Here is a 22,676-nt window from a genome sequence, read left to right on the forward strand (position 1 = left end):
AGCCAGACCTGAACATCCTCTCCCCGGTCCAAGCACAGCAGCGCTCTTCCCCACACACCTAGTCGACAACTAATAACATGGCACGGAAAAACTCAGCTGTGAAAACACGCGCAGGCTGTGATGTCTGACAGCCCTGTCTCTTATCTGTTAGCGTGTTTGCACACTGTGCACATGGAAAACAGGAGGAAAAAGAGGAAGAAGGCGTTTGCATGATATATGTTTTTTAATTTGTCACTGTTGTGACTGTTGTGGGGCTTTTGCATTCATGTTTTTTTCGTCATTGCGCTTGTATGAGACTTCCCGGCCACGGTAGGAAAGAGACGTAGTGATTTAAAGTGATTTTCGTGTTGCAACTCAAATACTTGTTGCTGTAAAATGTCATGGCAGTTAAGCTCAAAGCAGAATCCTTGTCGCAATATTGGAGGTATAAGGTTTGTTTACACAAGTCGTTATTAAAAAATGTTTCCAGTTATAAATCACCACAGTCTCGAGATGAGGAGGATCTGATATTTTTATGTGCAGCCTGCATCGCCACTCAGGGGGGGGGGGTGCACCGGGTATGTGTATGTGCGTTATGAGTTTGAGGTGACGACACCTCGTGCGCAGAAAAGGAGGTGTTTTATGGACAGGTGTGACTCCTGACCCTGCTTCTGTCTGCAGCTCTGTCAACGCACCGGGGCCCGGTGTCTCGGCATGCCGTGCAACCGCAGGCTTTGTCTGCTCACCTGCTCTCGAGGACACACTATCCGCTCAACGGCAACAGTTCGCACGTGCAGCCCGAGTGAAAAGCTATAGAAAAATGGGACGATGGCACATAAAGCGTTTATTCTCTGACAAATACAATGTGTTTTCTGTTCTGTGCAGTCGGACACGACACAGCCCTTCCATGAATACTGAGGAAATTGACAGAGACTTGTTGATGCTCGGCAGGAATTTGTCCGCCGCGTGGAGATGATGTCAAGGCACAGACATCTACTGGCAACTCACCAGCGAGTTTCCTTAATTTATCTTCTGGACACCGGGGTTAATCTTAACACAATGATAACATTCCTGGCAAACCTCCTGGAGGACACACAGACACGCGCGTGCACACTTTCATTCGACCGGCAGATGATTCCAGATGTTTCCTAAACGGATGAAAGGCAGGGAAGCTCCTCGCAGGGCCTGCATCAGACTCAACTCAGAGTTGGAAGCTGACCAGCTGGAACCACCCAGGCGTCCGCACGGCTCCCACTCCTCCGGCCCCTCCCTGCCGCAGGCCCATAGTCGAGATTTATCTCCTCAGGATGTGTCCGGCGCGTGGGCAGAACGAGTAGGCTGACGTACCTATCATTAAATTCAAAGCCCTATGATAAGAGAGGGTTGAGGAAAAGAAATAAATATAAAAACAAAAAGAAGAAAAACAAATCTTAGAGAAAATGGACACAGCGTTCTCAGTGCTACTGTTTTCAGCACGTTAATCCTCCTTTTTGGCAAAAGTTGAATAAAATATAAATTTTCGTTCAGGGTTTTATGATCAGCAGCAAGGAATTCTTCAACTTTTCCAGCAGACTCTTCTTTCAGCACAGACCACGGAGTCTACCTCGTGGAAATATCAGCAGGTTATTAAATCTGTCACTCCGGCTCCACGCAGCTTGTGACCCAGACCTCGACTTATCCTGAAAACACACACAGGAGCCGGGCCTCCAGCCGCTGCCTCAGGTGCGCGAGCCGCCCACGCTCTGCCCCATTATATCTGATTAATGCAACATCACCGAAAACCACAAACCTCTAAAAATGTCACTGTGAGTCAGAAGTGGGTGAGTCCCCCCCCCCCCCCCCCCCCCCCCCCCACCTGAACGGGGAAGATTGTAACAATTATGGTGTTACCTCAGCACGTACAATGGGACCATTGATTCCACTGGCTGCTGGTGGATCGGAGGCTTGGCGAGGAGAGAGCAGGACAGGGTTGAGGTGCAGAGCGAACTCGACCGCTGAATCGCTGGCTTTGTGGGCAGACACATCCTGGGATTTTGATCATACGCTTGAAGGGGCTGGGGCTCAAAGCTGCTGCTGTTGTCAGACTCACATGTGAAGCCACGTCCAATCCTTCTACCAGTATTGTCGGCCTCGTCACTTCAGACAACCAGTCTTAGTATCAGGCACACACGCAGATAAAATATTGAAAGGTAATAAAGAATTGATATTGTGTCATGAAATTGAATGTGTGTGTTACACAATTTGTATTTTTACAATCACCAAAGTGGTGTTTTGCGATTATCAGTTTTTTAGCTTACACAAAAACCACCATTCAGATTTTCCACCTTCTTTAACATTGTGGCATGATTTCTCAAATAGTAACAGGCAGGCGTTTTTGGGGAAATTATATTTTTTTCTGTTTGCAATTTTGGTAGAAGCTCTTTTAAAACATCTATCAAAACATCCAGAACCAGTGAATTTAAATGTGGTTTCACAAAGGGACTGTTTGGCCTTGGCAGGGGTATGCGCCCTCTCGATGCTACTCTAGTTTCATCTAGTGTCTCTGACTTCAGCACATTTCTTAACAAAGTTACAAAGTCCTTTTACGAGGAGGAAACTGTGAAAACAAAACAATGCAACATGAGACGTGGGCTGAAACTCTGCCTTCGGCACCCTGCCTCGTGCCAGGAGTGTGTGTTTGTGTGTCTGTTTGTGGGTGTGTGTCTTTGTGTGTTCAGGCTTGTGGCTGCGTCACCTGCCGCCGCTCTTTCAGCCCGTTGTGATTCACCTGCACAGACGCATGTCCCGTCATGACAGAGTCTCCTGTGTTTCAACAGGTGTCTGCGAGCACAACAACATGAGCTACTTCAGATGAGGGCACATTCAGCATTGGGACAGTGCAGCAGTGTGTGTGTGTGTGTGTGTGTGTGTGTGTGTGTGTGTGTGTGTGTGCATGTGTGTGTGTGTGTCTTAATAGTGTGGGTATTCTCTATATGTTTAGATTAGATTCAACTCTATTGTCTTTGCACAGTACAAGTACATATACAACGAAATGCAGTTTAGCATCTAACCAGAAGCGCAAAAAAAGGCAGTAAAGTGCAGAGTATTGTGCGTATTTAAAGTGGAATGTAAGTAAATAAGATATGTACAGTAAGAAATATATATGGAATAGTACAGTATTAACAGGTATTGTATGATATAAGAACTATGAGCAAGATAAATATATAAAAATATGTAAATATGGATATACTATAGGCGGGATAATACAGTAGTAAAAAAAGTAATAGTGTAGTGCAAATGTACAATTGTTCAAATGTTCAGTGGTTGGAGGAGGGTGTGGGGCAGTCCAAGCCAGGGTGGAGGGGGGAAGTATTAGTCACTGAAGAAGTGACTATATGTAGAGCTCGGATGGAGATGGCCTCCCAGTGGACTGAGCAACGGCTGAAAATGAGCCTCTGGAGGCAAATATGTTGTAAGTTCATAAACAACTGCATATTTATTCAATTATCAGGACAGCTGATGTTTTAGCTGACACCATGAGTCCGCCCTCTATCACTTGTGTGTTCTTACTAATGCATGACTTTCTGTCCTCCGCTCTGAGCATATCTGATCTGCTTCCACATGCGACTCCACGTGACTTTTGACCGGCTGAAGCGTGTCTACGCACTGGGAGCACATGACCCCAGGAGTATGTGTGAAGCGTGCCTGCCTTGAAAATATGGGAGGGTTGCAGGATCAGTGCTCAAGACGTGCGTTCACGTGTAGCGTGAGTGTGTGTCAGGCAAACGAACCGGCCAGACAAATTGCTGAAAGACGTGTGTTTATGTGTTTCAGACACTGAGCTACTTAGCCGGGCTAAGCCGAGGCGGGCGAAGACCGGGGTTGAGTGCCGACTAACACAAAGCACAGTAATGAGATCACAGAGCACAGCCTGCGTGCTCAGCTCCCATGATCCCTCAGCTGATCGCGCAGCTGATCTAGCAGCGATGGCTTCCATGTTCCACTCAGTCAGCACATCAGCCGCTTTCAACTCCGTCCAGAAAACAAAATACTGAGACGTTCCCTGCATCCAGCGGCACCTGCTTAAACCTTCAAGTATTCTCTTGCTGTGAACGTGGCCTTTCAGCAGAGTCTCAGCCTAATTCAGGGCGAGTGTATTAATGCTGGTACCTTGGCAGGTGACTTTATGAACCGATCAACCCTCATTCCTCCAGAGGCTCATTTTCAGCCGTTGCTCAGTCAAGTTTGAGTAATGGTGATTAATTAGTAATCCACTGGGAGGCCATCTCCATCCGAGCTCTACGTGCTCCACTTCAAATAACTCTTCAGGCTGTCTGTCATGGCCTCGGGCTGGGAGCAGGAAGCTGCACACCGAACAGGTTATTTGTGTGGTGTCGTGCGCTCTTTATAAATGTCATCCTTCAGGTCTTGGCATGCCGGCATTGTTATTCACACATGATACCTAAAAACAAAACAGATTGAAGAATTTAGCAATCACTTGGCGCTGAGGATAACTGAGCTTGATAGACTTTTCTCTAAAATCTCTTTTCCATGCGCCTCATATTAAAGACGAACAAGAAATAGCCTAGATGATGAAATTTAGTCATTCTACACTCCGGGAAAACGAACAGTCAAAAAAAGAAGAAGAAAAAAAAAAAATGTCTCCCAGTAAGTGTGACTTGCGCCAAATGCCTGTTAACTCTTCCCTCTGCTTATTTAAGTTTGTGGTATTTCCTTTAAAACACTACTTTAAGTGTCAGTTTTGCAGTTGTGTTGAGGCAGCGATGACACATCTGTTTCACAATTCAGGAAGTTCTAATTAAACAAGGCGCTGAAACCAAATTCAATACACTGCACATTCTGTCGACCTCTGAGGTGACGAATGATTGTTTCTAGGTTGCAGAGCCTCTTTATATACGAGCCTATGGCAGGAGGAAGAACTCAGGATACGAGAGCAGCACACATTCTATCTTGATCCGCACCACTTGTTGGACAGAAGCCATGAAAACCAAACAACAAGAAATGTACACGCACCAGTTCAGGCTCCCAGGGACATTCTAATTACCTCCCATGTAAGATTAAAGGTAAATTAAAGTGTGTACGAGCCTCAACTGGTGTGTGGACATGTCTTGTCTTCAGAAGGAAGATCTCTGATGTGTTTCAGGAGTCTGTCCAAGACTAATATCATCACTTGAGATAAAGCAGATTACAAACCATGGAATACATTAAGAAGTCTTATCTAAAGGAAGACATTACAAATAAACAGCCAAATATAAAAAAATATGATATATATTACAAGTTAAAAAAAGTTGAAATATTTTGTCCGGTTTAGGACTGGGTGGGCACGTACAGAAGAACCTTTTAAACATTTTACTAAACATAAACAAATAGAGTTGTACTCAGGTGAATGTAAAAGTACCACACTGACTTTTGTCTTTGAGTAAAAGCAAGAAAGTACTTGCTTTTAATTACAGTTATTAGCAGTAATAGTACTTGTTGGGTGGAGACGTCTCCCTAATGGAACAGTCTGCAAGATAATGACTTTGTATCGATGGTGTTCGTTTTTTCTTCACCAGTGATTCTGTGGCTGCAGAACTGCTCTGTAGTGGAGTAAAAGTGAAAAGTACCTGAAAATAAATCTACATAAATAAGTATATACATAATATAGTCCTGCATATATATATATAGTCCCGCATGTATATACTGTATATGTCTACATCATAGCATGACAACCTCAGGAGTCTTTTTGACCCCTTTTGTTTTGTTTTACCGACCTTATATGTTTTTCCTGACCCCTCCTTTTTTATCTCACGAACCTGTCACTTCCTGTCACTTCGTGTCACTTCCTGTCACCTCCTGTCACGTGTGGCCACAGCTGTCACCAGCTTGTGAATCCGCAGATGAAGCGAGTGTCACCTTCATCTCGGACCGGGCCGGCGTCGGAACTCTGGGTTTTCCGAAGTCCAGCTCTCGTTACGGGTGCAGAATGAAATCCATTGAGAAAGGTGCCAGAGGATCCGTATAAAGGCTTCTCTGTATGAATGTTCCCTGAACCAGGCCACTGGGTCAGAATTTCTATAAAGAGCCATCCTCCTCAGTTGATACTGAGATTTGACTGATTGTTTGGTTCTAAACAGCTTGTTGGTTGTTTCTTCAGGCGAACCATGTGCTGATACAAAAACTTTGCATGTGGTTGGATACAATAGGCCGACTGTTCTCCCTCTCCTGCATTTCCTTTTCTCATTTTCTCTCCTTGTGTAAACACATGTGCTTGTTAAAGTGAATCACACTGAGAGAGCTCGGCCTGTTGGCTGGCTGGGTCAGCTGTGCTGGAGCTGCAAGAAAGAGTCAGTTCCTTGACGAAAGAAAAAACTCAAATATATGTGAGTTCCTTAGTACCTTAAAGTGTGGTAATGACATTTTGGGTTCAGCATTAATATCAAAGCATCTTTTTAAAGTTCACACATAGGCAGTGCTTGGTCAAATGTTCTATTTCATTTCAAGCTTTTTTTTTTTATCAAAGTTAATGATTAGCAGATCATATTTATTCAACTTGTTTTAACGTACAAAGAGATATTTAAAAGAAATGTCACATTGCTATTGATAATACAGTTGACTTCTATTGAAACAGGTTGAAATTGTATGTGAGTGTGTGAAATATGAATCCACAATGTGACTGAAGCTCTATGAAAAGTGTCAGAACGCATAAAGAGTGTAGAGTACAGCAATTTAAATTGAATTAAAACATAAAAAGTGAAAGTACTTATTCTAAAGAATGACCCCAGGGTGGCCTTAAAACATTCTGGGTTAAGCTTTAATATCAAAGCATTATTTCAATATTAACGCAAGGTGGAGCTGAGTTTAACTACTTATCCATCATCCTAAGTAATCATTGATTTGTCCTGAAGTGCTTTTTCTCTTATGGTAAATGATTAGTAGATTATTTCAGCCTGTTTCTAATCGTTTTGAGCTTGTTTCAACTTTTTATATATATAAAAGTACAAGGAGATAATCGCTCTAGAATAAGGGGGAATTGTCACAATATTCCTGAAAATAAACAACACCAGCTATGTGTGTGTATGAAATACTAACCTACAGAGGTGTGAATGGTAAGTAAGAATTGTCAGTACTTGAGTAAATGTACTTTGTTTCCACCACTGCAGCTCTGTCTTCTTTCAGGATAAGAGATAAAGAAACCCAAAACAATCAGGGCCTCATCTGCTCTGGCAGATCACTGCATCTCTGATGGAACACAGACGACAAACTCTGTACATGTGAATAGAAATCTGTTGTTTTATATCCCCCCCCGGAAACTCCAACCTCAACTTTTTGAAACAAACATCACGCAGCCTGGCACAGACTTTTACGAAATCAATATTATTTGGATAGTTATGTTTAAATGTTCCTTTGTGATGTTCAGTCTAGGTTGAGGCAAAGTTTTGCACAGGAACGCTGCCAGAGTCTGTGGGTGAATGGAAGGAGCTGATCTACCCGTACGAATCAGGGAACTTGGGAACTGACAAAGGAGGGCGCTCCTGCTTCTTCTCTCCCTCCCCCCACAGTCTCAGTGAATCTATCATGGCTGTCAACCGGTATCAGTGCGCCTAATGGATGACGCTTTTTGTGCACCACATCCTGGACCGATCGGGCGAGCCGAAGAATGAGTGTCCCCCTTCAAGGAAACCCTCGTGTCACCGGGCCATGAAGAAGACGAAGGGACACGGAGCCAGAGGAAGCCATGAGAATCAGATCACCGGAGCTAATCTGGAGAGCGGAAGTGGTGCCTGAGAAAGGCTGCTTCAAACACACAGAACCGCCTTTTCCACGGGGAGTCGGACTTCACCTTGAATACCGGTCCCTGCCTTCCTCCGCCCGGGCTCAGTTATGCTAGGTCACAGATGGGCTAATCCTCAGCTTCAGAACCACTTGGATTCGCGGGCCTAATCCATATCTGATCCCTGTGAAATTTGAAGGCAGACCGGCGTTGAGTTCACTTTTATTATCGTGCAGCTTTCATAAGAGATGCCCACCTGCCAGAGCGAGCGGCCTGTCAGAGTGAGCTCCGAGCTTCCGACCCACATTTTTCTTATGAGCCCCCCCGGTGCCGCAGTTCAGGTTTCTGTGAGCCGCTGAGAGAGGGATGTGAAGGAGCTGATAGCGCCGTGTTGAGAACAGCTTGAAGGCATCAAGGGCTAATTCAGCGTGGACTTGAGCATGTCTCTGGGTTGAGGCCTAGCCAACATCTAATCTCCTCTTCCATCCCGAGCACGGCGAAGGGGCCAACCATGACATTTTCTAGTTTTCTCCACTCCTTGTGTGTTTTCCTCTCTCCCACAGTTACAAACACATAGGCTACATACATCCCCATCGGGGCTGAAACAAAACACAAGCTTTGTTATTTGTGCCCTGCGAAAACTTCTGGGAATTCTGAGTGAGATGCACAAGTTGCTGCATACTTCAAATATGTCACTTTCTTCCCACATATTTTTAGAGACTTTACTCGCAGAAACACAACCAGTGACCAGGGCCGATGATTGAGACACGGGCCGGAATGTACACTATTCCCTTACCGTGTTGTTTGAGCAAGAGGGTAAGACTGTCAGAGTCGTGTGAGGTGTCGGAGGAGATACAAGCGCCAAGTCTGTCTTCCGATAGGGCTGGCACTTGAAAATGGCAGGGCTCTTGTTTACCGGGAGGAATGTGGACTCAGGTTGGAGCTCGGCTGCATTTCTGACGGTCTGGAGCGGGGCCAGAGAGGGATGATGACAGGCGGACGGCCTCTCGATGGTATCAGCGCCTTGCAATCTGCTTACGCATTCCAAGAGATATCGGACATGCATGTGTGACTGCAGTTTACAGTTTATCTGGCAGAGATAGCTCGCTGAACAAAACAGGTCGGGACTGGCTCTGAAAAGAAGCAACAGTTGAGGCTTTCATGAAACTGGTTCTTCGGATCAGCAGGGTTTAACTTCGGAGGGGAAGGTTTGTTGAAAATTAACTCCAGACGGGTTTTCATTCACCAGCACTGAAGATCAATAAACTATACTCATAAACGCAGAGCAGAAAATGCCATTGTGGCGAACAATAGGTTTGTTCACTGTCTGCGATGCTTGGAAAACACAGTTCTCTTGTTCAGTCGTGGATGAGTCTGGTTTTCTTGTTTTACCACAGTGAGACAAACAAGGACAACGCAAGAGTTGAAGACCGTGAGGACGAGCAACAGTTAAAGTCACATCCTGTCAGGAGCCCAATTTACTTTATGGCTGCTTTTCCACCTGGAGGCCAACTCCGGGCATAAAAATGAGTCGCACTCAGTGAGAGTTTGGGACAACAGGCCCTGACAAAACAATCCGCCCCCCCCCCCCGCAACCCCCCGCACTTCTTCGACCTCCTTGACTCCATAAACTGCACTTGTATCCTACCTCACTATCCCAGGCTACATAACACTTATTTACCCAGCGCACCTAATCCTCGTATTTAAACCTGCTCCTACTGCTTCGCTGTTGAATGTCAGGGCACCTCTGCCAAGTTTCAATCTAAGACCAACAACAGCAGCGCACCGTATGATTAACTGTCTGTTTTTTTTGTCTCCTGCTGTCTGTCGGCAAATTTCTCTTTTCTCCCTCCTCGAGCCCCACGCCCCGCTCCCACCAGCAGTGAGACCTCTGACAGGTGGAGAGTGAGAGCTAAATTTGCTTCCTTTCAGCTGCAATGAGAGAAAAATAACAAACCCCGGTAGCAAGTGATCAAGCAACTGGAATAACAAGATGAGGGCAACTGCTCTCTTCTTTAAGAAGGGCAGAGACTCTGTAGTTGTGGCATATTATGTCACTCTCACCAGGTTCTGAGGAGGAATGAATATTATTTTCATTATAGATGAATCTCTAGAGTACCGAAGTGTATATTCACTACTAGTATCAAATAGTTTAGTGTAGTATGCTATAGTTTGTTAAAGTATAGCATACCATATCATGATATAGTATAGTCAAATATAGAATAGAATAGTAACCCTAACCCTAGAATAGAGTAGTGTAGTCACCATTGCTAAAGTCTATGTTTTTCAAATTGCTTGTTTTATTTGAACAATGGTGTATAACCCTGAAAACCACAGATCCTCACAGTTGTTAAGGTGGAACCTGCATATTTCATATAATAATGGACTTACATGACTGATTGATTAGCAAAATTCATAATTTTACAGTTGATGATCTAGTTGTTTGTGCTCTAGTTTTAGGGCTGTTGTTAAGTCACCGACATTAAGTATTTCAAAAACTCCAAAACACTTTGTGTCACATTATCTATTCATGCATAAAAGTATTGCTCTAAATACTCAAGGCTGGAAACAAAGTGGAATAGTTCATGAACGCAATACCATTGAGTGGGGAACATTTTCTCAAGTGTCCATCATGGTATGCAAAACACGAACGTACAGTCACATCTCTTGTTTAGATAAGTGCCATACAAATTCATTTACAAATAAAGTTATTAGTTTGTACACTGGCTGGCGCACTACTTCTTTGCTGCACTGCTATAAAACTGCAGAAACAGAGACTTCTGACATTTAAGTTCTCTACTTGTCAAAATCAATCTTTTTCATTTTCATTTGTCGTGTTCAGCTTCAACCAATGCCGACATCACTTGAGGCAACTTGAACAATCTAAAAGTATTGTGTCAAATTGTTTTACATAAACAGTAGCACTACCAAGACCTGTAAATGCACTTTGATGCATGGCACGAGCTACTGGAGTCACCTTCAGTTGTTAAACACAGCAAGGGGTGTGGTTCAAAGACATTATTTGGAAACTCATACAGGTGTATCTTTTGTGTTACAGAGCAGGTGTAATAGTGACAGCTCCTCAGACATCATGTCGAAACACGCCTTGAGGTTCTCTTGACTCATTAAAAACTCCCAGACAGAAACCAGAGCACAGACTCAACAGCCAGCTTTCTAATCCAGATTACGCAAGCAACAATAAAAAGTTGCACAATGTAGAAAATCGGGAAGATGGTGGAAAGTTTGTGCCCTTTTTTTTAACAGAAACTAAAAGCCTTTCTGCACATGCATCCGAAGTTTCTATCCAGTGGTGGCATGCGGCCCAAGCCAGGACATGCACCATATCAAGCCAGTAATCCCGACATGTCCATCACCAAACAGCCATGACCAGTTCCATGTCCCAAGAAAAGAAAGAGGAAAAGTAACAGTTAGAAGCGTCTCTAGTTTCCCTCGTCAGACGGGTTTCTTTCCCATGCAAAACACCATCCACACGCAAAACATATTTTTGGGGAATAGAAGACACACTTGAATGATGAGTAGTTTATGTTTACTGATGCACTCAGCTCTAACGGACCCCCGCCGCTCTACAAGACCCTGCAGCTCTTTTTAAAATCAGAAACACAGCTACGTGAAAACTGAGGCTCAGGACTGTCTTCAAACTTTGGTTGGAACTCCTGTGTCATGAGGTTTAAAGATCAACTCTAAAAGTAACATACATATCAAAGTTTATAATAATTCCACAATTTTTATTGGATATAATGAAATTACTCCTTGACCTGAGCGCTGTGTGGAAAACGTGGTTTGGTTTTCTGGGATGAGGTTTTCCAAATTGATCCCACTCCTCTTGTAAATGAACCACTGTGACATTGTTGAGATTCTGGGGCACATAAGAGAAACACTCGAAGTTGTCTTTGCTTGACGAATACTTTCATTCAGTTGCTCATCGGTGTGGCCAATATTTGCAGATTATTGTGGGAGCCATGAACAGAAGATTGATGGTTTTCAATGGCAGTTGGTTCTTCTGTCTCTCGAAGAATTAACTTTAACATAACTAACAGCTCAAAGGTGAGGATACCTAAGCACATGTTGATCCTACATACACTGATGCAAATAACTGGATAATTATACAAACACGTTGTTGTTATTCGGGTAATTAGTACTTAGCTGTTAATAACACAAATACACTAATCCTCAGCTCCTACATCTCAACACATTGCACAACTGCTGCCGACTGCTGCACAATGCAAGTAAAACTGAGCAAAGTTATGTTTCTGTATCACAGTTAAACTTAAAATGTAAAGTCCTGGCGGCTGCTCATGCCAGCTTTACTCACTTCCTGCTTAATGTATCAGTTGGACTGTTATAATGATTATGTTTAAAATTTAATTCACTCCTGTTGTTGTTCGCAAAAATCTTGACTTTGATGCTGCCTTCAGGTGCTGTCAGAACTTTGCCACTTGTTGTTGGATAAGTTTGACAACTCATATAAACACGTCTCAGAAAACCAATAATGAGGAATGGGGAAAGTTTATGTGATCTTCAAACTACGGAGAAGTAACTTTAAATGTAAAAAGGACACGGTTAAGATACAGTATATCTTAATATCAAGTGCATTGAGGAATAAGAGAGGACCAATGACAAAACAGAGTATATAGCAATACAAGTAGAATAAGTTACAAACATATAAAACAATAAACTAAAACAGCATGATAAATGACAAATGAGAAGATAATGCATGTAATATTTGACATATTAATATATATATATATCTTCACATGTGAATGATGTAAGTGACATTTCACTTGAGTAACCGTGAAAAGGTGATATTGAACTTATTGATATACTGTACAGGATAATAATGTAAGTGATATTGTATATGGAATAATAAATATAACATTGCACATATAGCATGATAATAATGAAAAGGATGATATTGTATATGTTGAGCAGTAATATTGTACATGCTTAACAGGTAGTATTGCAATATGTGTATTTTGTGTAAATATGTATTCATCTATAAAAAACTTAAAGGTGTTAAATATAGAATTGAATAATTGGAATAATAAGAAATACAGAAGAACAAACACAACAGGGACGACGAAAAATAAAGCAAGATAAGATACAAAACTAAATTAAGAGCTTAACATTTATAAATAAACAAATACAATAATAAGAAATGCAAAGAAGAAGAAACCAGTTACTTCTTACTTAAGGTCAAAATCACTTTTACCAACTTTAGAAGCATTGCAATGACACGTTCAGGTAAAACTGTGAATTCGGAGGCTGGGCCGAGCACCTGAACGCAGCACAGTAGGCAGTGGTGGACGGGGTGTGACGGTGAAAGTCATTCACGGCTGCCCGGACTCGAACCTCTACACACGGTTCACGGATCGCTGTCACCGTCGAGGCGCTTTGCCACCGAGTTTCACTAAAGTGCCTGAAACTCTTCCGACCCTCCCGGGAATAGGACGAGGGGACTCCCGGTAGACGACGCGGAGCGGACCGGGGCCACATGGAAACAACGACATGTAGTCGGGAACATCGGCGGCGGACTTTATCGTAGTTTCACCGGGGAAGAGGCGAAGTGAGCGGCGACGCAAACATGCTCAGCCCGGCCCCGATGCTGGCCTCCCCGCTGCCACTTCTCCTCCTTCTCCTCTGTCGGACGTGTTTGTGCCAGTACTCCAGCGACCAGTGCAGCTGGAAGGGCAGGTGAGCGTCGAGCGATTTGGATTCGATCGGTTAATCGATCTGAAATCAACGCGATTAAAAGTGTTGGCTCGAAAAGCTGCTGCGACCTGAGGTGACTCAGATCAAAACTAGATTCCACAGCGGAGTTGGAGGCAGAAATGAAAACAAAAACTACAAATATGGAGTTTATGAACTTTATGGATTTAGAGAAAAAGTGCAGTTGTTGAACAAAACCACGAGAGCTTTCGTCTGTGTTTTTAAATAAATACAATACACGTTTATAAATAAATTTCTGACTAAAGTAGTTGATCATTGTAAAGCTCTTTATGACTCATAAAGTTGTTCTAATACTTTTTTGCTGAGTAGGATTTTCACTTTGGAGCATAAACATGAAATAAACATTAAATTAATCTTTAATTCACCCTTTCCAATGATTGGAAATTCAAACAGCTTCGTTATTGAGATGTTTTGTTCATGTTTTTCTCTCATGGTTATTAATACGCCCCACAGACACATTTTCAAACTATATAACATGTACAGATGAAGTACAGTTGTTAAATATTCTGAGCACTTTGTTAAAAACCACTGGAAAGTTGCACCTCCCATCAGACATCTGCTGAAATCCTCTCTTTTTTTCCTGAGAGGCTGCTCTTCAAATGCTGTGGTTGAGTTTTTCATCCTCCAGTCAGGATGGGCAGAGACGCTACTCAGCACTTTGAGCTCCCAACCGATGATCTGTTGTTCATTAGTGAGCCTCTTGACTAATCTCCTTTAATTGCATGCAGAAGTGATGGAGTTAGAAAGGAGTTAATTAGAGACGAGCGGAGCAGAGCCTGGTTCTGGGTCTTTCGGCTGCAGATGCTCAGCATGTGCCGTGGGTTACTTTAGATCTGTGGCAAATTTGAATTTCAGCATCTCATTTTCAGGGAAACTGGGCGTTTCTCCCCCCAGAGTCAAACCACTGGCTTGGCATGCGCACGCTGGTAGACTGCTGATGGCTTCCTGCCTCTGGCCTTGCCACAGAATGACTGACAGACCCGGAGTTTTTCAAATCCCTGACCAGGCATTAAGTTCTGGAGGGAGTCATTTGGTCACGCTGGCGCCAGAGTCCGAAGTGCTGCCCGGACGAGTCTCTTCCAGTCTCTTTGGTGGCTTGAAAGCGAGGGGAGGTTCGGTGCGTGACCTGCATTTGCACTTGCATGCAGCAGGCCCAGCTACTGTTGCTGCTGTTGTCTGCCCAGAAGCCCCTGTGTCCCTCCATTCATTCGTTTCTGCTTCCAAACTCTTCCCAAAGGCAGCCTGCCAGGCACCGGCGCCTTTTGCCAAAGCTCCGGGGACGAACAATGTGGCATGGGGAGTGTGTGTTGGAGCTGAGGTCACTTCGGCTGCTGCGGCTCGTGACTGGTCATGCAGCCAGTCTTACACACAGACGGCCATTAATGCGTTGGGAGGAATGTGGTCTGACGTCCTCAGAGGTTGCCCCAGGGTCTTCACCTTGGTTGGTTAATTCAGCCTATAAATGACCAGAAAATGATTTTGGGGATAATTGAATAATCTCTTATGGTTGGAATGGCCCACAGTAGAGCTCAGCAGTAAGTCGGGGGCCAACCGTCCTTTAAATTCAATCTAGCTGCACCAAATATCACACACAAAACATATCTTTCCCTAAATGTACTTTCTTTCACCAAGGTCCATCAATTCATTGAAATCTGATATGCTATTTTTATGTAATCTTGCAAAACACAAACCGACCAACAAAAACAAATAAAAAGGGCTGAGAACTCAACCTCCTAGTAAAAAGATTCAGGGTGATTGACACTTTCTCCTTTCTTGTTTGTCCTCCAGCGGTCTGACCCATGAAGGCCACACCAGGGACGTGGAGCAGGTGTACCTCCGCTGCTCCCAAGGCTCTCTGGACTGGCTCTACCCCACGGGGGCCATCATTGTGAACCTCCGGCCCAACACGGTCTCCCCCGCCGCCGCTCGCCTCTCCGTCTGCATCAAGCCCTCCGCGGAGTCCAGCGGCACCAACGTCTACCTGGACCGTAACGGGAAGCTGCGCCTGCTGCTGCGAGAACAGGACCAGGCTCAGGGCAAGGTGCAATGCTTCAGCATCAAGGAGGGGGCGCTCTTCATCGAGGCCGTCCCGCACACGGACATCAGCCGGCGGATCACATCGTTCCAGTATGAGCTGGTCAGCGACCGGCTGGGGGCAGGAGCACAATCGCTCAGTGGTGAGAAATCTTTTTGTCATAATACTTTTACTCTACGATATTAGTGGTGAGCCTGTAGATAGATGTCTTGTACTTTATCTGAGTAGCCATTATAAAGGTCTGCAGATTGATTCCCTGTAGAACTGGGTTCCTTTGTCCCCTGTGGTGTGTGCTGTGCACTAAATGCAGCCATCTACTGGTGGAAACTTTTATTCAGTTGGACTCTAATAATAGGAAAGTCAACGTTTGCTCCAAAGCACTGAAGCCAAAGTCCATTTCTCTGCTAGAGTCGTCTGAAGGTTTTGGTTTTGGGGTAAAATATACTTCTTGTCAAACTCCAGCTTCCACTGCGAGTATCAAAACATCGAGGTTCTGAAGCTCCTTTTTATGGTTTTGTGAGGCTTTTATTCTTCAGGATCAAATATTAAAATGTCCACACTTGACTTAGAAAACTCACCGTGGCTCTAAACCGTGGTCATTTTGTTTGGACGGCCTGTGGGGGGGGGGGGGGGGGGGGGGGGCGCAGCCAAAACACAGGGCCTCCGTTGAAAAACAGCCCTTGTATTTTCACGCTGCGTACCTGCCAAACCTGCACAGTCCCCAGCTGTGCAACTGTGCAAGCCACTGTGTTTCTTTCCACCTAAAGCGAAAATATGAGTGGTATCAGGCCCACATCTGTTTTTACGGCTCTCCGGGTATATTGACGTCCTGCGTCATTACCTGCGACTGCAGAGACAAGGGGAGAGCGAGAGAGAGAGAGAGAGAGAAAGAGAGAGAGAGAGAGAGAGAGAGGAGTTAAATGCAGCGGAGTGTGTGAGCAAAGTTGTTTTCATCCACATTAGTGCACTCAGCTCGGCTCTGTAGCGTAATCTGTTGTCGATTTGCATTGTTAATAGCCCACCATTGGCATTGAGCGCGATAAATAAAACGGAGCAGTGGCTTTTTCGTCTCTTAGACATTTTTACACCTATTATGCAACGCACACTGGAGTCGAGTCTCTCAACGTGCAACCATAACACACACACACACACGCGCACACATGTTTTTTTCCCTGATAGCATCTAAGCAATTTGAAAAGCCATAAAAGTGTTGGGAGTTCTCAGTTTCCAGCCCCGATGGTCTGAGGCGGCGCGGCGATGATTCACAAAGACACTGGTCTCGTGTCAAGTGAAGCCCGGACCGCTGGATTGATTGCTCCTTCTTCTCATCTTCCTTTTCTGCTGTTTCTTCAATCTTTCCTCTCCCTTCGTCTTCTCCCTGACCCGCTGTGCTGGGATTGAGTTGCTCACCATCAAGCTGGAATGTTTCTCCAACCAGATGTTGGGAGGAACTTGTAGGAGCACACAGGCTCATTTCTCCCTCTCTGCTCGATTGTCACTCCCTTTTAGCTCGCTTAAATTATTCTCCCCCTTTCCTCCCCCCTCTCCCCATTTCCTACCTCTTAATTTCTTTCTTGTCTATTTATCATTCTAGTATTTTTCTTTTCATTCCCCCCCCGCCCCATCATACATCTTCCCCTCTCCCCCCCTGGCTGTTTGAAGTGGTTTTCGTCTGTGCCGAGTGGTATTAGCAAGTTGTGCTCCATTACCGTGGAATGCGTCCGGCCCCAGATGTCGCGGGGACATCATGTGCCCCTCCACTCCGCCTTTTACCACTCCTCCCATCCCTCATCCCTCTCTGCTCGCTGTGAAGTGGTTTCGGATCAGAGCGGCGCTGCATGTGCACGGGCCAGAGAGGGAGAGAGAGATGCTGACTCGGCTCCCAACCCATTCCTGCGGTTCTGTTTCATGTCTGACATGTGAGCCCCGCTCTGCTCCACGTCGGATGAAAGAAAAAGCACCCCTGGCTTTAGGCCTCGGCTCGCTGCTCGGCTCGCTGCCCTGCTCGATGCCCCGGCAGTGTGCAGGCTCACTTCTAAGTGCCTTTTGCCCTCGGCTACGGGCTCTGGGCGAGGTCGGCCGCTCTGAAGTCTCCCGGCTCTCCAGCTGTTCTTAAGCCGTCCGAGCTCGCGGCTGATTGACCTCTGACCTCTCCGGTGCTGCGGCAGTGCCTCATGCTGCTACACAAGCTGACCTGAGACATGCTCACCCCTCACCCTGTATGCTCCACTTCAGACATACCAGCTCAAAATAAGCTCCTTAAGATGATAGAGGGCACTCATTTCTTCTTGAGTGTTCAATTCAAAGTAGCGGCCGACATATTTGTCTCGTGACGGCGCGGCTTCTAAACTAGATTAATATTTATGCTTGGCTTTACGACCAGATGTTTAAATTAGGGTGGTTTCTCCTCTAATTCTGTTGCCCCGCCCTCAGCCCACTGCTGCTGACTTGACATCCCTCCTGACCCGCCCACTCTGGTGCTGTAAGGAAAACCACCGCGGGTCGGGGGCTAATGAAGGCGTTGGGGTGAAGCTTGCCGCAGGACCACCTGAGTCAACTAATAGACTTGACTGGTCTTGTTTAAGGCCCTTTCTCCTGCCATAAAACATATAGCCTCCAGTCAAAGGTGAAATCTAGCAGGTTTTTAAAGGGCCATTTCAGTCAATTCACTTTTTTTACACCCAGTTATTTGCCCTGTAGTTCTGAGATAATACCCTCTCAGGGTCTTTTTATTGCTCCAGACAAAACATTATAGTAATGTCCTTTTTTGTGGATCTTATCTGCCTCTTTAGAGGCTATTTAAATAAAAAAAATGGTTGAGATTGTGTTGAGTGTTTTGGTCGCAGCAGGTCTGCTAAAGCGCTAACAGACCTCAGGTCAGAGAGGTAGCTACTTGTCTCTCTGCTCTTCTTATCCTTTTCATCTGGTCCTTGTTTGTCATGGGGTGTCAAGGGTTTCCTGTTGTGGTGGGGGAGCTTATGGAACAGCACCCTTGAGCATTAAAAACACATGAACGCACGTAAACCCCCCCCCCCCCCCCCCCCCCCACACACACACACACTAAGATTCACGTACACAGCTTAGCATTTTTGTTTGTGAGCAATTATTACCTTATTGTTATTTTATGTCCAGCAGCTCTGTTTGGTGCGAAATCTACTAAAATTGTAATAATTTGCAGTGAGGGAACATTTTTAAACGGTCTGTTTGAGTGTTAGAATTAGAATTAGGTTTGGGTTAGGATTAGGCATTTGGTCTGGATGGTTTGGGTTCACCTCACTGAGATAAAAGTACAAACCTGTCTGTGTGTGTGTGTGTAATACATAATCCGATATGGTTGGACCAGTTGTTCACCCATCAACAGGAATTTTGTCCTGCTGCCAGTCCTGCAGTCCCAAATAAATCATTGTTTCCTCCTGTTTCTGTTTGTAGTTCTCAACCCACCTCATCCATCCTCTTTCTTGTATTCCCTCTTAGCACCCTGTCAGCCCTGCAGTGACGCTGAGATGCTTCTAGCAGTTTGCACCAATGACTTTGGTAAGTAACACTGCTGTTTTGCAGAACTAGAGGCTTCCTGCTGGTGAATGTCATATGAGAACATTCTGTGGAGTGTGTTCCCTGTATCTAAATCTACGTCTTCCTGTTGTGGTTTTTCCAGTGGCACGGGGCAACATTAAGAAGGTGGAGCAAGAGGAGGACCACTCCTCTGTCACTGTGGAGATCAGTCGCCTCTACAGACAGAAGACCCAGGTCTTTTTGTCTGGTGGTGTGAGGGTGCGGAGCTGGACCGGCCGCATCAAGATGCCCCTGCACTGTGGGGTGAGGTCCGGAGGGGGCGATTTCCTCTTCACTGGGACTGTGAGGTTTGGGGAGGCCTGGATGGGCTGTGCCCCGCGTTACAAAGACTTCCTGCGGTTGTATCACGAGGCGCAGCAGCAGGGGAACAACCCCTGTCAACTGGACACTGATTGACAGGGTTACCTGCCCACGCCTGGAAATATGACAAGTCTTCACCGGGTGGTGACGAGAGCAGAACCGAGCGTTAGTGCTGAGGAGAGAAGAGGCTGACGGACTGGCCCAGCAGCAGCGTCTCTCTCCTCTCCTGCTGTCTTGAGACTCTTTGGAGACAATGGACCCTCATGCAATAACCATTCATGTGAACAGATTTTTTCTTAAACGGAACATGTGAGTGATTTTGGAGAACATGTTGCATTCACCCACTTTGCGTATTTTGAGTTTTCTTTCAGGTACGAACACAGTTTAGGATGAGAATACGAGAATGTTCTTGCATGAGGGAAAACAATGCACTTGCATGTTCGCCAGACTCTCCATGTTCTCACTGTGGAACATGATGCAGAGTGGAATGTGTTCGGACTGCCTTCCCAGGTTTTAAATGTAGCAGAGGCCGTTTGGTTCCTATGTGTATAAAATGTGAATGAACGTTGTATATTTTGAAGCTCTTGTGTGCTTTGTAAAAAGCTTGTTGTACAGTTCTGAAGTTATTTCTTATGACAGAAATGTATAAAGTGAAATCTTCTTATTTTTATTTTGTTTAAAAAATGATCCACAATTAAACGCCTGAATTCATTCGTGTGCTTTTCAGGCTGCACAATTGTTTAAAAGAAAAAAGATAACAAAGAAAAAAACAGAAAATCCAAAATGTTTTTTTTTGCTCTTGAGAATAAAAGCTTATTCCAGTGAACGGTGTTCATGTCTGTGGTGTTAACATGATGATATGTTTTAGTTAATTGTAATCTGATTACTTTTGAACTGTTGGTCAGACAGAACAGGACGTAAAGATTTCCCCTTGAGCTCTGGAGACCTGTGATAGGACCTGAAGGATTAATATGTTACATTAGAAAATAATTGAACTGATAATGATGATTATCAACACGTAGGTTCAGTTGCAGTAGTTATAATCGTAAGTTATTAGAATAATTTGTATTTTATATAAATATTTCTTACTACTTAGAGCTATAATTTTATATATTACATTTTTACGTCGAGGAATGTTGTGGATCATTTCAGATCTGATATAATATTCACAGTGGTGCTAATGGATTACTATTTTTCCATATTTTTTGTGGTTTGGAATAAAAACACTGTGCACTTTCCTCCGTTCCGAGGATCAGTGTGTGCCGAGGTTACAGAGATTGATATCAGAGAGCTGGGGTGGATTCCTCTGCACTGGTTCCTGTGGTGATGGGGGTGGCTGTGTGTCAAGGTCAGTGTGAAAAGCCTCTTTGTTTCGGTGCAGCAGCCTGGTATGAGGGAGAGGACTGAGGACGGATCTGTATACAGCCCTGTGACTGGGCACGCAGCACCGAGCAGCACTCTCCAACCACACTCCAAATTTTGATTGGCAGGCACAATTTTGCTCAACCTCGCCGTTTCAATGAAAGCCTTTTTCATCACCTCAAAACACAGGGAACCAATCAGGTTGTTGGAACCCACAGCAGCAGATGCAGCCTGCGAGCCGGGCTGGGTAAGATCACGTCCAGCTCAAGGCCAAGGCTCTCTTTGTCTGCCTTTTCACTTCTAGGGAAATGCTCCTCGAATGTCTTTTGGGTAAATTGCCCCCACGTAGACAATTGGTTTCTCAGACAGCGCTGTGCGTTAAATTAAATGTCTGAATTCCAGCTGAAAGCCAGCGGTCCCAGGATTGCTCACTGGGAAATGCAAACAGAGTTTCTATGGCAACGATGCCTCGCTGGGAACCTTCTCACTCTGGCTTTAAGACCGGGAGCCTCAGATGAGGAGGAGGAGGAGGAGGAGGAGGTGGAGAAGAAGGGTCAATAGGCATTACTTGACTGTTGGGTTTTTCGTTGGTCCAGCTGTTTTGGTTGTCAGGCCTCCCTTCCTCTCTGGACAGTCGCTCTACCGGGATCACATGGGTTTAAGCAGCTGCTTTTCACAGGAGCACAAAGTGTTCAGGTGACTCTTCTGTGGAAATAATCAATATCTGTTCAAAGTTTTGAGGAAGTGCGCTGTGCCTCATCTGATCCAGATCTTCTGCAAGAAAGATCAGACAATTTATCCCAATTTAAACCTACTACCTGTTGGTGACACTAAAGTTTTCAAACCTTCCAATTAAATCTCCATCTGAAAGATCAAATTAACCAATCAATGACAGAATATATTTAACATACATTTAAAAGTTTCTGTCACAAGCTACAGATGTGTAGTTATGTGCACTGGCGGATAAGCAACTTTTTCCTCTGTGCTTGATAAACAAATCAGATCCAAAAGCGAACACATCATCCCTTAAATTCAATCAGGCTGCAAGAAATTCCCGCCACTCAAAGATACCAGTCCTTTAAATGTAGCCTACCTGATTTATCATCAAGATCCTTAAGTATTATCTGAGCAAACAGTTAAAAATGTTGGAAAACGCCATATCTCTCAATGTTAAAGAAAGTGACAAAATATTCCTGGATACGCCCTCTGATCTAGATCTGCATAAAATGAAATGGGTTCTTTCCTTCCCCATAATCTTTTATTAAGTTTTGAGGAATCTTGCTTATAAACCAAACACTGGGGCAAAAACATCACTTCATTTGCAGAGGTAATAAGGATGAGATAAAAAGTAACTGCAGATAATGTTCATTAATGACATATCAGTAGGGATTTTTCATTTTAGTGTCCCTAGATACAGCTAATTCTATTAATATGGTTTTATATATGTGCACATACAGTCACTTGTAACTTCATGGGCAAGGTCAGATTTAGCTGTAATACCATTGGGGAGGACCAGTTTAAACCAGACATGAATATGTGGAGTCTTTGTACCGGCAGTGTGATTCACTGAGAAGTCACTGTATGGTCATCTCGTGGGCGGAATAAGAAGGAAAAAAAACAACTATAGAGAAATCGCAGTCACGACAAAGTGCACAGTCACTTGGCAGAGAGGAGGGCAGCCGAGTTGAAGGGCGAGCAGGAGGACCCCAGCGGAGAGAGAGGAGGCCTGTGAGCTCAGTGTAGTGGCTAATATTTTATGCCTCTCTGGGAAGCGCTGGAATGTGGAGAATGTGTTGACTTCACACACGCGTGCACAGCTTCCCCCAGTGCTGCTGCCTTGATTAGCTGGAGTCAATGGAGTCTCTGTGGTTTTCTCTTTGTGTATGTGCATGTGTGTGCATGTGTGTGCATGTGTGTGTGTGTGTG

The 22,676-nt window shown here is 44.6% G+C and overlaps 1 protein-coding gene and 1 long non-coding RNA gene across 2 annotated transcripts; one reads left to right on the forward strand and one right to left on the reverse strand.

The window, feature by feature from the left end:
- Nucleotides 1-7,233: 7,233 nt before the first annotated feature.
- On the reverse strand, nt 7,234-8,672 carry LOC128458987 (uncharacterized). The gene is made up of 2 exons (XR_008342080.1): nt 8,529-8,672; nt 7,234-8,331 (listed from the first exon to the last, which is right to left on the reverse strand). It is a non-coding gene; the product is annotated as an uncharacterized LOC128458987 (long non-coding RNA).
- A 4,383-nt stretch (nt 8,673-13,055) lies between these two features.
- Nucleotides 13,056-20,214, forward strand: metrnla (meteorin like, glial cell differentiation regulator a). Its single transcript, XM_053443079.1, has 4 exons — nt 13,056-13,444; nt 15,269-15,657; nt 18,990-19,049; nt 19,171-20,214. Exons 1-4 carry the CDS (start codon nt 13,335-13,337, stop codon nt 19,482-19,484), a joined length of 873 nt encoding a protein of 290 aa, XP_053299054.1. The 5' UTR covers nt 13,056-13,334; the 3' UTR covers nt 19,485-20,214.
- Nucleotides 20,215-22,676: the final 2,462 nt, after the last annotated feature.

The sequence above is a fragment of the Pleuronectes platessa genome, chromosome 16 (genome assembly GCF_947347685.1).
Source record: "Pleuronectes platessa chromosome 16, fPlePla1.1, whole genome shotgun sequence".
Taxonomy (NCBI): Eukaryota; Metazoa; Chordata; class Actinopteri; order Pleuronectiformes; family Pleuronectidae; genus Pleuronectes; species Pleuronectes platessa.